Source organism: Pundamilia nyererei, unplaced genomic scaffold (assembly GCF_000239375.1).
Source record: "Pundamilia nyererei isolate P.nyererei 1_Seehausen unplaced genomic scaffold, PunNye1.0 scaffold00009, whole genome shotgun sequence".
Lineage (NCBI taxonomy): Eukaryota > Metazoa > Chordata > Actinopteri > Cichliformes > Cichlidae > Pundamilia > Pundamilia nyererei.
Window position 1 is genome coordinate 6461895 of NW_005187410.1, and position 14254 is coordinate 6476148.

General features: G+C 36.6%; 2 protein-coding genes across 2 annotated transcripts in view; both read right to left on the minus strand.

Moving 5' to 3' along the window:
• Positions 1 to 1579: 1579 nt before the first annotated feature.
• Positions 1580 to 10415, minus strand: LOC102208559 (SLAM family member 8-like). Its single transcript, XM_013908309.1, has 9 exons — positions 10256 to 10415; positions 8397 to 8690; positions 6489 to 6752; positions 5923 to 6021; positions 5469 to 5516; positions 4853 to 5008; positions 2135 to 2173; positions 1930 to 2022; positions 1580 to 1782 (listed from the first exon to the last, which is right to left on the minus strand). Exons 1-9 carry the CDS (start codon positions 10302 to 10304, stop codon positions 1580 to 1582), a joined length of 1245 nt encoding a protein of 414 aa, XP_013763763.1. The 5' UTR covers positions 10305 to 10415.
• Positions 10416 to 10787: 372 nt separating this feature from the next.
• klhl6 (kelch-like family member 6) overlaps positions 10788 to 14254 on the minus strand; it is a 7835-nt gene continuing 4368 nt past the window's right edge. The window contains exons 6-7 of the mRNA XM_005723593.1: positions 11819 to 12032; positions 10788 to 11600 (exon numbers count right to left, since the gene is read on the minus strand). Coding sequence (XP_005723650.1) covers positions 11302 to 11600; positions 11819 to 12032 — 513 coding nt within the window. The 3' untranslated portion in view covers positions 10788 to 11301. The remainder of the gene's footprint in view (positions 11601 to 11818; positions 12033 to 14254) is intronic.

The window sequence follows — 14254 nt, forward strand, 5'->3', positions numbered from 1 at the left end:
AGAAGCTGCCTTGGGAGTTGGGAGTTAGTAGGTGGTAGTGCTGCTAAGTTAGTTTGGTTAATGATGTTTTAGGTTAATGTATGCATGCTTACAATGTTTAATCTTTTCCATGTTCACTATTATAACTTTTCATGTGCTAATTAGGATCAAACATGAAACTTAGGTTGCTGGTGATGAAAAGCTTGTTTCTTGACGTACTTTAAAAATATAGTTTAGACATGAAGCCACAAGTTTATACAAAATTCCAGCAGTCACCAAATGCTAGAAGGAAACTATCAACATTAAAGAAATGAAACCAGTAAGTGCCAAAAATGTAGTACGTTAAACTGCTGCAGTACTTTAGGGTGACTCCATGAACAACTCAATCCCCATAGATCAGTGTTACATTTAACACTTTAACTTTGATTTAGTTTTAGCGTGATTTAGGCATTTCAGTTATTTCTGTTTTAGTCTATTTTTAGTTGACTGAAAACCTAAAGATTCACTTGACTAAAATATATCGTTTAAAGGTTTGTTTTGTTTTCATCAGTTTTTGAACTGTGACAAATGTGTCCTTTGTTTATTGCATTTTCATGAGAAACAAGAAACATGGGAGCTAGTTGTGCTGTACCATTTGCCAGGGGCAGATCAAATGCTGATCATTCTAACTGCATTACTTCTAAACTGGTCCCACCTTTCTACACAACTTAATTAGTTCTCATTGGACCTCGTTTCTACAGATCTTTTTTGTCATTGACAAAAATGTCAGTATCATTATCATCATTTTATTTCCCATGCATTCGTTTTTATTTAATTAACATCTTGTTTTTGTCAGAAAATCAAAGGTGGCTGATAAAAATAAATGTGTTGTAAAGGGTCTGATTCTTATATAGCGCTTTTCTACTCTCCCGGAGTACTCAAAGCGCTCTATACAACATGCCTCATTCACCCATTCACACAAGCACTTCTTAACACAAGTGCAACTAATAAACATTCACACAAATTCACACTGATGAACGGATCGGAGGGCAATTTGGGGTTAATATCTTGCCCAAGGATATTACAGACTGGGGAAACCAGGAATCGAACCACCAACCTTCCAATCAGTAGCTGATCTGCTCTGCCACATGAGCCACAGCCACCCCATTTGTAAACCACTGATTTGTAAACACGCAAATCAGTCCATGCATGATTACATTGCCCCACCCATCAAAAGTCTGCGCATGCGCCAAACTATCGCCCATCTGCAATTGTTGGACTGATGATTGCCGGTTGGAAAAGTTTTACATATCGCCCAACCTTAGTTATTACTACTGTCTTTATGCATGCTCAATCATCAAGGTATGTAGAACCCAAAAAGTTGATTCTGTTCATGTGGACGCAGCATTTTCAGTGGGAGAAATGTTTTGTCACTCATCCAAGTGACTTCTTCAGTCTCAGCTGACTGCAGGTTTTCCCAATCTTAAACAGTACATTTCTTCAATAGCTGAACTGAATAGAATTGTTCATTCAGTGGGCTGGTTTCAGTTGTCTCTGACTGAAAACACTACGTCCAGATGAATAGAATAAACCTATTGGGTTATTACCACTGTTTCTGCACTCAGAAATGGTGGACAACACTCTTTTTTTCACCTGAGCCAATTGATTGATTTTCTTTCTTTATTCCAAGGGCCTGTTGTGAGTTGACATCTTCCGCAGCAACAGGTGCCTCGTTGTTCAAAGGAGAATTTGGCTGGACTGCAGATGGACAAATACCATTTTCAAGTGAAACCGATGTTTGCTCATCTGCCCTTTTCTCTGACTCTGGAAGAAACAGTAAAAAGAGCTTTGGACTAAACCAATCTTAAAAATTTGTCAAGAAAGTCAAGAAGCCATTTCCCAAGAAAACAACGGTGTGACTCTTTTTGTAGCAGGAAAAAAAAAAGTAGTTTATTGTTGTTGATTCTGCACCTGTCTGTTTAGAAATGGTGTTTGTCATGTCATCTGATTTACTGTCTTCTTTTTTCCTATTATCTTCCACTTCATTTTCTATAGAGACTGGATCTGAGATGGCAGAGAGAGAGAGAGATAATAAAACAAGTTGTTTTCCCCAAAAAGTTGGTTATTATATTTCACTGGTTCAATCAATTAGCATGAGTGGAAAAACAACAATTACCTATCAGTCCTTGTTCAATGTTTTGAACAATCTTCTTCACTGTAAGGAATGAATTACAAACAGAAAAAAATGAATCTACTGCAATATCATACCACTGATCAGTGATTATAAATAACAAAAACATTTTTGAAGAAAATAATCTTGAAAACCTCTCATCTTGTGTGGCTTTCACCATTAGGAGCCATTTAGATGGCTTAAAGCAGTGGTTCCCAAACTTTTTTTGCTAGACCCCCCCTTTGTTTTACAAGAAAAACGTCCCCCCCCATCCCCCAAGTGACGAGGACAACGATGTGACCGTTTCAGGAGATGATAAAATCTTTCTTAACACCCTGATAGCTTGCTGAAGAACTCGAGTTTCTTCTCCCCCCTCCATGCTGTCAGACACTTGAAAGTGACCCGCGCGTGCTTCTCAGCCAATCACAGCGGTACAGACACCCAGCCTTCCGTTTCCATTAAACTCCTTCTGTTTCCACTATACTCTTTCATTCACATACATTATTCTCTTGCATACATATTTTCTTCAGACATGTATGCATTTTCTTCTTACTTACACATATTATTTGTGAGATTAAATGCATTTTGAATGCATGTAAATGAGAGAAAAATGTAGGAATGCATAAATGAAAATGCATGTATGTTAGAGTGACAATTTGTAAATATGTACATTAAAATACAAGTATAAGAGAGCACAATATTGCAATGTGTGTGCTAAATATGTGTAAACATGAGAATAAAAATATCTAAATATAAAAATTTAATTAAAATATGTGAGAGTGACAATACGTGTGTCTGACAGAAGAATATATGTATGTGAGAGTGAAAATATATGTGTGCGAAAGAAGAATGTATGTGTGTGAGAGTGAAAGAATGAATTTAGGCTTGTATGGCCCCTCATAGCAGGTATTACACGCTTACATACACACACGCAGTTACTGTCCCTCCATTTAGAAAGGCAGAGGCGTCATGGTATAATTATTTTACGTGTAGTAGTTTTTTTCCTGTGTAATAATATTCAACATTGCTATCAATACATTTTTTAAAAAATCTCTCTCTGTGCAAAATGGGTTTAAAAACATAAACAGCTGTGGGATACTGTTTGTCCGTGATTTAGACAGGGGGAACAAATCGTGGCAGGATGAGCCTGATGTTATTTGTATCCCGCTGTAACTTTACTGTATAAAGAGCTAACATCTCCAAAATGTCAAGAGTAGTTAGTCATTACAACAAGTGTTTGTGAACTAAAAATCAAGAATGTGGGATACTGTTTGTCCGTTATTTGAACAGTCCAGCACGTGCTCCTGACGAAGGGAAAACAAATTATGCAGGGGAGACCTACCTCGGCACTTGTGCAGGTGAAACTAAAGGGAAGATATGCTTCATCATATTTTCTAGTCTTTGGCTTAGAATGAAGTTGGTTTGGAAACATATTCAGCGATGCTTCATCTCCTGCTTTGCGTTTGTGTGGGCGCCCCGTGCTAGCAGTGTCCAAGCGCAATGGCTCTGCGGGCCCCAAACTTTGGGAAGGTCTGGCTTAGAGCAACTAATAAAACTTGAGATTTTATTAAATTATTAAGCAATGGCTGGCTAGGTTACGATTAGCTGTACTCCAGGTGCATCAGCTGCATTTTTAGTAAGTGTCTTCTTATAGCTGCCGTTTTGGGGGGGTTTTCAGAATATTTCCATATAACTGTGACCTGCTTTGTTTATTATAGGGAGAGACAGTGAAAAGAAAAGGTACACAAGGTAATGTTATGTGTCAGCTTATACATATTATACTAATCTAGATATGTCTTCTACACAGAAGGTCAGTCTTGATAAATCAATGCAAATAAATGTCTGCAACAGTAAATCAGCTACGTATTTATAGGACCACCTTGTGTCTTCCTTTTATATTTTATTTTCCCTTGCTGTAAGAGCTCTGTAACACCGAAATTTCTTATCTGTGGGATAATAAAGGTTTATTCTATTCTATTCTATTCTATTTGGTCCATGCCACCTCTCCACCAGCAATGAATGACTTCATAGAAATTAAGTCCAGCCAACACAAGGTTAAAACTAATCCTTGTCAACTGTATCTGCTAGGAAAATGCTAAAAGATGTTTAAAAACTGTAGTGTGGTGAGCTTCAGTGCAGCACCTAACCCAAAATTATGTATTTAATAAGGTGACAAACTGAAAAACTGAGCTTAGCAGGGGAGAAAAGTGGATACATGTGAAATGAGACATCAGCAGCACGATTGGAAAAACTGCAGAAACTTTCTAAGCAATTTACTAAGACAATTTACTAAGCTGAAGAATTTTGATAGTGTGTAACTGGTAAAGATTTTTTTTTCAAGTACTAGTTTGGTACATATGCTGTTTTCTAAAAAGTATGGAAATTAATCACTAATAACGAGTAAGTCCTAGTCCTGACCATACACATAAAGATATCTGTTGAAGTTTTATTTTTGATACTACTTCTAATCTTACTATTTTTAATCAATGTATTTCTGCACAAAAATAATTTTTCTAACAAACTGTCTGCATCTTCTGTCTTTTAATCCCTCAGCTGAAGCAAAGAATAGATTACATGAACCAGAAACTCAACACACACACATACACACAGAGAGAGTGAGATACACTTTTCTGGCTATTACGCTTTTTCACTGAAGCTAAAATAGGCGTATAAAACACTCCAAATCAGAGAACTGGAAAAACATTGAGCTACTTTTACTTTTACCTTTTCCAGTTTGTGGGTCCAACTTCTTGTGTTTTTCATCTTTGTGATCAGAATTGCTATTCTTCACAGTTTCTTCCGAATGGTGAAGCCGTTGGGAACAGGGCCTTGTTTCTCTTCTATGAAGAAGAGGGTCTGATGGTTGATCAGATTCATGATCTGAAATAGATGGAAATACAAAAAAAGTAACTTATTTAAAAGAAAAAATTAAAAGAAAAAATAATTTCCTTCCCAGGTAACCTCTTCATTGTTTATCTCAACAAAGTCGAAATAATCAGCTGATTATCCCCATTGGTCTAGTTATAGACCATTTATCATTTCTTCATTATTTAGGTTTTTTTTTTTAAAGATTGCTCATTTAACCTTCTTTTTTGCTGAGTTAGTTCATACATGTAAAATGTATGGTATTAATAAATTCCTCTAAAATCATTGATAATAGGTGATATTGAAATGACAACAGGTTTTAGGCCTTTGTCTGTTTGTTGTTCAGAACACCGCTGCACAGCACTGCATAATTGTCTCTCATCACTGAATTGTAAAAGTAATCATTAAATTAATGATGTCAAAAATATTTGTCACTAACAAAACAAAACACACAAGATTAGACATTTTTCCTTACCACTATGTGGCTGTTCCGCAGCGGTTTTCTCCTTTTTTGCAAAACATGCTGGAATCAAGAAAAAGGAGAAATAATAATAAATACGGAATGTGATTTCTTTCTTAAGTTACACTATGAAGGTTAAAGTCACTTAAACACAGAGGTTTTCAACAATACTCTACATAAATCCATTTATAAATATCCAATTAGTATTTAGATTGCCAAATAAAAAAAACATCAGTCCAGTAGAATGTATTATACTATCAAGTCAAGTCTGTTAACCTTATGTTACATACAGGATATACATGTCTGTGAAGGTTCTCAGTCATCCAGGTCATCGTAGACAGGATATACAGTTTCTCTGAATCTACCATATATCCTGTGTATCACTTGGTTTGTCGTGATAAGTTAGTATTTTTGGACCCATTCCTCTCAAGAAGTTTTCATTTCTTAAACTGTTGTTATTTTATTTTACCTTTATGCTTTACTGCACAGAACACTGCACCCAAAACACACAAGAGTAGTGCTATCACGCCAATAATCAGTCCAGTAATGAGTCCTGTTGAGGCTCCAACTGCACAGAAACACAGAAATCTAAATAGAACAACTTCAATAACAGTCAAACACATTTCCAATGCAGTTATATTTCCATAAAACCAGAGGTTTTAGACAACATGAACACTGCAGTCTCCCTTATTACCAAATGGATATGTATATGAATTTTCAAACATGCAATTAATAAAATATCTTTTTCCACTAATATAACTGATAACACAGTAGGTTGTGCCTTCTGCACATCATTGTCCAGGTATATTGTTATTTTTGTTACAGTAAAGTTAACAGAAAACTGCATTCTTTGAGATTAAAGTCACTGTTATTATCAGTGCAGTAGTTTAGGTGTTGTTTCCCAATTAAACCAGTGGCCTTTGGTGGGATAGGCCTTGAAGGGTCGTAACACACTGATAAAAGCAGTTTGTATCAAATGGTTTCTGAAAATGCCCAATTCAATCCATTAATTACAGCTAATTAGTAAAATCTTACCAGGGTAGCAATCCTTTGCAGTGAATGTAGCTATTTCTTTGGACAATTGGTTGCTCGCAGTACAGCTGTATACTTTATCATCATGTTCTGTCCCTAGAGGTATCGATAATATCTGGCCAGGCTGAATTTTTCCAGGTTGGCTCCACGTGTAGTTTAAGGATTGTGATGAGTGTGCAGAGCACATCAGTGTGGCTTCACTTCCTGATTTGTCAGAGCTGCTGCCATCGCTCATGTCACAGGTTATGGTGGGCTTGGTTACTCTGTCTATATACATGCAAAAATACAAAAAAGCAAATCTGAAATTAAAATACATAAAAAGTAAATCTTCTGACAATATATATTGCATAGACTTGCAAATGTATTCATGAATTAATACAATCATCTGGTGTATCATCGTGTTGCTGTCAATTATCCAAGTGTGAAAAAGGCTAAATCATTTCAAGCTGATGCTTGTTTAATAATTTACTGGCCCTGAGTTTGAGATATAAACTCACCAGCTTCTGGTTTGAGGCTGAGGAAGCTAAGGCTGGACTGACAACAACACATTTGGTTTGAAAATGCATAATAGCAGCTTGTATATGACACTACCTTAATATTAATTAGAATTACAATCCAATGTAGGTTATGTATATACGGTGTTAGGCTGCTTAACAAGTAACTAACTAGCTTTCTAAAGGGCAGAGTCTCTCTGAACCAAATACGAGTAGAATAAAATGCCCGATAAGTGACTAATTAAGAGATAAGCTGTTGTTATCATGATGAGCTGTGGGACGTTTTGGTGGAAGCACCAAGAGCTTTTATCCTTAAGGTACAATGCAACAATAGAGAAAGCATTCATAATCCTTCAGAATATCCTTCATATTTTTTTACAGTTATGAAAGTCAGAAGCAGAGTCAGAGTTAACTAATTGGTGTTCAGCTGAAAATTTAATGTAGCTATAAATAGAACTAATAATTTGCCAGAATAGGTATAAAAAACAGTTGAATAGTTTAATTAGAAATGTGTGATGTACAATCAGTACAATATAGAATTACCTGTTACTCCACACCACTGATGTTTGTTTTATAAAAGTGACTTGGGTTTTTTCATTTTTTTTTAGAAATTATAAAAGAAAAACTTTTTTATCCACAAGTTCAAATGTTAAATAATATTAAAAACAATAATAATAAAATATATATTCACCAGTGATCTGTTTCATCTGTTCAATGAAAAAACAAAATGCACTGACCTTCTGGAAAGCTTTTTTTTCAGCCTTGTACACATATCAAGTACAATTTCATTTCATACTCTGACTGCCTTCACGCAAAATTCAATGAAGATTTTAAACCAGATTCCAGTAAAGTAAAATCTCAAGTCTGCAACAAGAGTTCCTCCGGCCTTCCAAGCTGCTACTATGCTTCATTTTAAGTGCTTTAGCCCCTGGGCAGTGTTTGGTTTGGCTGATGTATATATTAATGTGTGTTGGGTGAATGAGACTTAATAGAAAGCGTAACAGAAAACGTAATAAAAAAGCGCTTTTGTTGCTCATATTGAATAGGAAATTGGAAGTACTACTCCAATTGTCATTATGACGTATTTGTTTGGCTATAACATGATTTCATATTTATACTGTTAGACAAACACATGTCCACAGATATGTGAGCAATTTCACTTTAATGCACACTTATAAACCATGATTTTTATTGATCAGTGTTCTGCATTAAATATCAACTGTAATCACAAAGAGATCCAATATTTTGTAGCTGCATAACATGGAGTTTTTTGTAATAAAAGTACATTTTATGCATGCATTTCAGTCATGTATACAATATTTATTGCAATAGGTTAGAGTTAGTATAGCAACGCACAAGCATATAGAACACGGATGTCATTGTTAGTTATTAAAAAGGTAGTATAAAATGAACTTACCTAGGACCTTCAATTCAAAGTTAAGACGAATAACACCACTTTCCTTTCCCACATCCAATTCATATTGTCCACTGTCACTGTGTGTCAGTTGGTTGATTTCCAGGTCTGCAGAGCCCCAGTCGAGGGTGACCCTCTTTTGAAATTGACTGTATTCAATTTGCTCTTTGCCATCAAATTGTACCACTTTATTCCCATTGTGTTTCCACAGAATGTCATCAAGGCGGTCTCTGATATCCGTCCTGAAGTTGACTGTCTCACCCACGAGTCCATATTGTGTTTTCTGTTTTCCAGCAACTAGAAAACAGAAAAGTGAAGAAAGACGCAAAATACAAATAATTTAGACTATTATGAACATCACAGGCATAGTGACAGCTCAGTATCAAGACTTCAGCAATATACGCCAACATGCTAGTACAGTGTAATACAATTCTATATGCTTTTATATGATCCATATATAATTGAATGAATCTCATTTAATTAGATGAAATATTTTATTTAATACCTTTCAATGAAAGTGTTTAAGTAGTACTTACTAGAAATATCTGTCAATGCTGAAGTTCAAAAGATAAATTGTTAAAAGAGTTAACAAGATTTTTAAAAAAAAATATGATTAAAGACAAGTCAGCATGTAAACATTACAAAGTTTACATGCTGACTTCTAAACATTTTACAGTGAAAGGTAGCTAAAAGAAATGGACATATCTAAAAATCAGATGTAAGGACATGTTATGTGCCATGAGGATTTCGCTACAAATGTAAATGAAACCAGAAAAACCTACCACATGAGAAAATATTTTACCTCAGAAATCAGGAATATTAAAAAGACTAACACTGGAATGCTTAATGTCTAATAAAGTCTAATGTTTCTTAAATGAAAAAAATGAGGCTGAATGAGCTTTCATATGTGAGACTGAAAATTAAAATCCTGGTCAAAAACAATACCAAGGACTGATTTAAAGACTGAGCTTCACAGAGAAGCTGTCAGGGCCAAACACAAACACAAACACAAAAACCTCAGTTTTTTTCAGAAATGCAGGAAATGTGATGACATCCAAATTGAAATAGCAGTGAAGCATCCATTGGGGTAGGAGAGGTTGTTAAGCTTAACACAGAAGTACAGGTTTGTAAGGAGCTCTCTGAGTATTCTCAATATATCAATCAATCAGCCACTGTAATAAACATAATAAATACTAAGAAGAATCCCTTTCTATTTCCACAGTGATGAATGTATTGGTGTATTTTCCACTTAAGAAGGTCAGAAACAGGGGGGGCAAATTATAGCTACACAAATCACAGTCACTCCACAGACGTCTGTTATCTCTATGCACAAAATGTTTCATACCTGCAGACTAGTCAAGCTTTAAAAAAATTACCTGGGCAGGAATTAAACATTCAAAAAACCATGCAGTAGGAAATAGCAGTCATACCCGAGTCTCGCCTTTCTCAATAAGTTTGGGTCATGGGCGTTGAAGACTTAATATGGCATAGAATATGAACAAATCAGTGTGCGCATACTAAACGTTAAACGTTTTCTTCGCGTTTAACTGCTCTGCTTTAGTGCCAGGCTGCTTTTACAGCTTGCAAGCAGCTGGCCTTTGTGTTAATGTGTTTAACTACACATTAATGTAAGCAACATTCCTGTGAAGCTTTTTTTCCCACGATATAAACTATGTTAAACTGTGAATTACAATAACTTACAGTTTACAAGTTGGTGAGAAAATACTGAGTCTTTGTGGCACACCTTAATCTCTGCCTGGTGTCTTCAGTCGGACCTGTGTGACGAGGTCTGGTCACCTTGTGCACTACACATTCACACAGAAAAGTATAGAAACTATCAAGTTCCGGCTATTCAAACTCACCTGCCGACGAGGTAAGGATCCAAACGGCGAGGAAATAACAATAAATCATTTCTAAACCGTCTGAAAAGGCAGTAATGTCGCCTCCGTCCCTTATTTAGAGATACTTTCACTTTCTTCTGCCAGCTAAATCAGTCTCTTCTTATCAAACAAGTCTGTGTTGGCCCACAGCCTACCAATCTCTTCACAGCACCTGCATCTAAACCGAAACCTGCAGTTGGATTGGCTGCCAAGTCCCATAAAAACAACACGCAGGTGCAGAGTACAGGTACAAGCTCCACCCCATCTAAATGGTTCCGGTACCTTGGCGCGACAACGGTGACAATGAAACGCAGGTGGTTTTCAGGGCCCGTTAAAGAAGAACCAGGAAATAAATACGGCCAATAGTTCGTCTTTAAAAATATATGTCTTTGACTGTTTTCGTGTCTTAACAGTCGCATTGTTTTGACTTTCACAAAAAGTGTGGAACTCTTAATAACGACATGAGTACTTTTCACCACTTGATGGCAGCACTCACAAGGAAATGGATTACAGGTTCTGTTTGACATGTCAGTTTATTTGTTAATACGCAGGTAACCTGTGTTGCGTTCAAATACCATTGCATTTAATAAATCAGCATTAAAGTGTAGAGTTCAGAGTTAGTTTGCTAATTGAAAACATAAAAGGAAAATCCAAAAGTTAATTTAATTGCTTTTGCATTGCTCTTTCCTTCATTTGCAACTTTAAATTTCTCTGGCAGTTAATAAGAAACTTATAAGATAATGATTTAGCAAATGTTTAATTTTCGTTTTTGTGTTTGTAGACTTATTTTGACCTGTTGTGACGTTGTAATCCACACTTTTCTGAGAAAGCTTAACTACAAACGCAATGTTTTCAAAACATCATAGTCATTAATTTGTTACAAAACGGTAACAAAGATAAAGTAAACATTGTAATGCATGCAAAAACCCCCAAACATATTTCTTATCTTTGAACATGTTTTTACTGTTCATGCATAATCCTACAACCACTCTTAGCACCAAAATAAGTCCTGTTCACAGACGCCTGTGTCACTGGCTCTCTGAGGCAGGTGTTATTCTGTGTATATGGGTGTAGGACTTCATGAGGGTCACACTGCCATGGTGCGAGACTCCCATTGGTAAAACGCACTCCTCTGTCAAAACCCCCCGGGCGACATCCCAGCACATCACTGTGGAGATGACTTGGTTTTTGTTATCTCTTCCTCCAGTGATGAAAAGTTTGTTGTTACAGGCAGCAATGGCACAGCTTGCCCTCTCCCCCAGACGAGTCACAAGGGTCCAGGAATCAGATAGAGGAGAGTAGCAGTACATGGCATGCATGGCACCGCCTGAGACCACAAAGAGAATTGGACAGATATCAAATTAATATACTACATCAGTACGCAGAATCATAATAAAAGTCTGAAAATACATTAAATATATCAAAACCAAAAGCAGTCGTGATGGAAAAGGCTCATGTCAATATTTCTGCAATATTCTAAAAGTTACATATAAATACCATTAACATTAAGTAAGTAAATGTACTTAGTGGGATTTGACAGCTTACCCACTACATAGATGCAGTTCTTGAATGTAACAGCATTAGTGCATTTAGTTTCAATGGGTATGGGTGCTTTCAGTTCCCAGCCGCCTGTCCCTGGCTCCCAGCATTGGACCCTATCGGTGGCCAGCTTTCCATTCGGCCCACCACCAATCACATAGATCCATCTGTCAAAGCTTGCAGCAGCAAATGAGCTCACACCTACTGCAAGAGGTGTCACCTGCAGTAAATAAGAGGCGTATATAAGTATGTCTGAATCAAAACAGTAAGGCAATTTAAAAAGCTAAAAGATCTAAACAAAAGACGCTAACTTAAAAATGATGTTAGCTGCAACTGATGATAGAACACCACAGGCAGGTGAAAGTCCAAAACTGAAAACTTTACTTTCAGGCTGGAGATCACACATAAGTCAGTTATTGAGGTAAATAAAATAGGAAGGCAACAGGCATAGGATCAAAACTTAAATGGGATGGAATTTCTGAACAGGAAAAGAAAACACATAGAATACAAATGCAGATAATAGCAGAAAAGCTGAACTCTCGAAAGTAACATAAGTAACTTATGTGACACGTGAGGTATAATAAAACCTAAGTTCTAAAAAAACTGGGCCACTATGTAAATTGTAAATAAAAACACATTGCAATGATTTACAAATAGCACAAACCCATATTTTAATGTTTAAACTGAGAGATTTTACTATTTTGTCAAAAAATATTTGTTTATTTTAAGTTTGAGCAACAGTTGTCTAAAAAGTCCACAAATGCTGTAAAATGTAAATCTGAAAGAAGATTTTGCAACAAAATGGAAAATAGAAGAGACAAATTCCAATTTGAAATTCTTTTTAGAACATATGGGCGCTGTGACCTCTGACTTATCAGCACTCAGTTCAAAAGCCTGCATCTCTGATGATATGCTGGGGGCAATAGTGGCTATGGAAATGGCAGCTTACACAGATTGACACATGTTTTAGAGCAAAGTGTCTCTTCCAGATAGCCTTTTTTCACAGAAATTATTGCATATTTCAGCAAGACAATGCTAAACTGCAGCCTACAGCAGCATGGCTTCACAGTAGAAGAGTCAGTGTGCTGAACTGGCCTGAATGCAGTCCAGACCTTTTAGCAACTGCAAACATTTGTCAGATTATGAAATGAAAATTACGACAAAGAAGACCCTACACTGTTTAGCAGCTTTAACCCTCTATCAGACAAGCGTGGAGGAAAAATTATTTCCTTAACATCCCAACACTGGTGTCCTCAGTTCCCAGACATTTACAGACTGATGTAAAGAGAAGACGGGATGCTACACAATCACAAATCTCCTTGCCCCAACTTTTTAAAAACACGTTGCTTTCATCAAATATGTTGCTTTTGTGAAATTCCAAATAATTTTATTTTTATCTCAAGATCTTACATGTCATAAGTTTAAACATGCAATATGTTTTCCCTGTCCTATTTATTTAAAAAAAAAAATGACAAAGGATGAACTGAAGCTCTGCCATCACGTAATGTCGCATACTGCTGTTTCTGATGTCATTAAAAAAAAAAATAAAAATAAAAAAAAAGTGATCCAAGTGTGAGTGAATACAATACCAAGGAGGATAGATCAACACTGATCTTAAATAAGAAGCAACTGTTTCAGTCCATCATTCTGGAAAAGGATTAAGTCTAGAAGTTATCATTGTACTGTGAGAAAGAAAGCATTCAAGACAGGAATGGACCGTGCAACACTCAGGGAAGAGCTAGGTTAACATAGCTTTGCAAAGCTGCATCCGACCCAATCACAGAGACATCAGGATCAATGTTCTTTGGATAGATGTGACTAACAGATGTTTGGCCATAATCCACAGCACCATGATTGGCAAAAACCAAATACAGCATATCAGTGCAACTGCTTCATACCAACAATCAGGCACAGTGATGGACAGTGGATGATTCTGACTTGTTTTCCAGGCACAGGACCTGCGCATATTACAGTCTCAAAGTCGACGGCCAAGTCCTCTGTATATTAAACTATTTCAGAGTCAAATGAGGGGCCATTTGTCTCAGGCTAAAGCTTAGCTGCAACAGGGCCATGCAACAGGACAATGACCAAAAGTACAGCAGCAAATCTACAACATAATGACTGGGGAAAAAAAAGAATCAAGGTTTAATCCATAATTCAGAAATGAACATATGCTCCCATCCAACCGACATCTTTTCAGGCAGGCTTTTCATGCTTCAGGAAGACAATCGCAAACAAACTGCATACAGCATGACTCTGCAGAAGAAGAGCCTAGGTGCTGAACTGGGCTGCCTGCAGTCTAGACTGTTGAGCAGAAAGAAACGTCTATCAGACCAGATGGGCGCCATTCCTCTCCACCAGCTGGTCTCCTCAGTTCCCACACATTTATAGACTGTTGTTAAAAGAAGAGGGGATGCACAGTGGTAAACATGGCTATTTTTT

What these genes read in the sequence shown, in the direction of transcription:
- LOC102208559 (XM_013908309.1), bottom strand. Translation starts at nt 10,304, where the DNA reads ATGATTTATTGTTATTTCCTCGCCGTTTGGATCCTTACCTCGTCGGCA. An exon ending in TGCGGAACAGCCACATAGTG is followed by an intron (nt 5,009 to 5,468) that starts GTAAGGAAAAAT and finishes CATCTATTTCAG; the next exon opens with ATCATGAATCTGATCAACCA. An exon ending in CATTGAACAAGGACTGATAG is followed by an intron (nt 2,023 to 2,134) that starts GTAATTGTTGTT and finishes CTGCCATCTCAG; the next exon opens with ATCCAGTCTCTATAGAAAAT.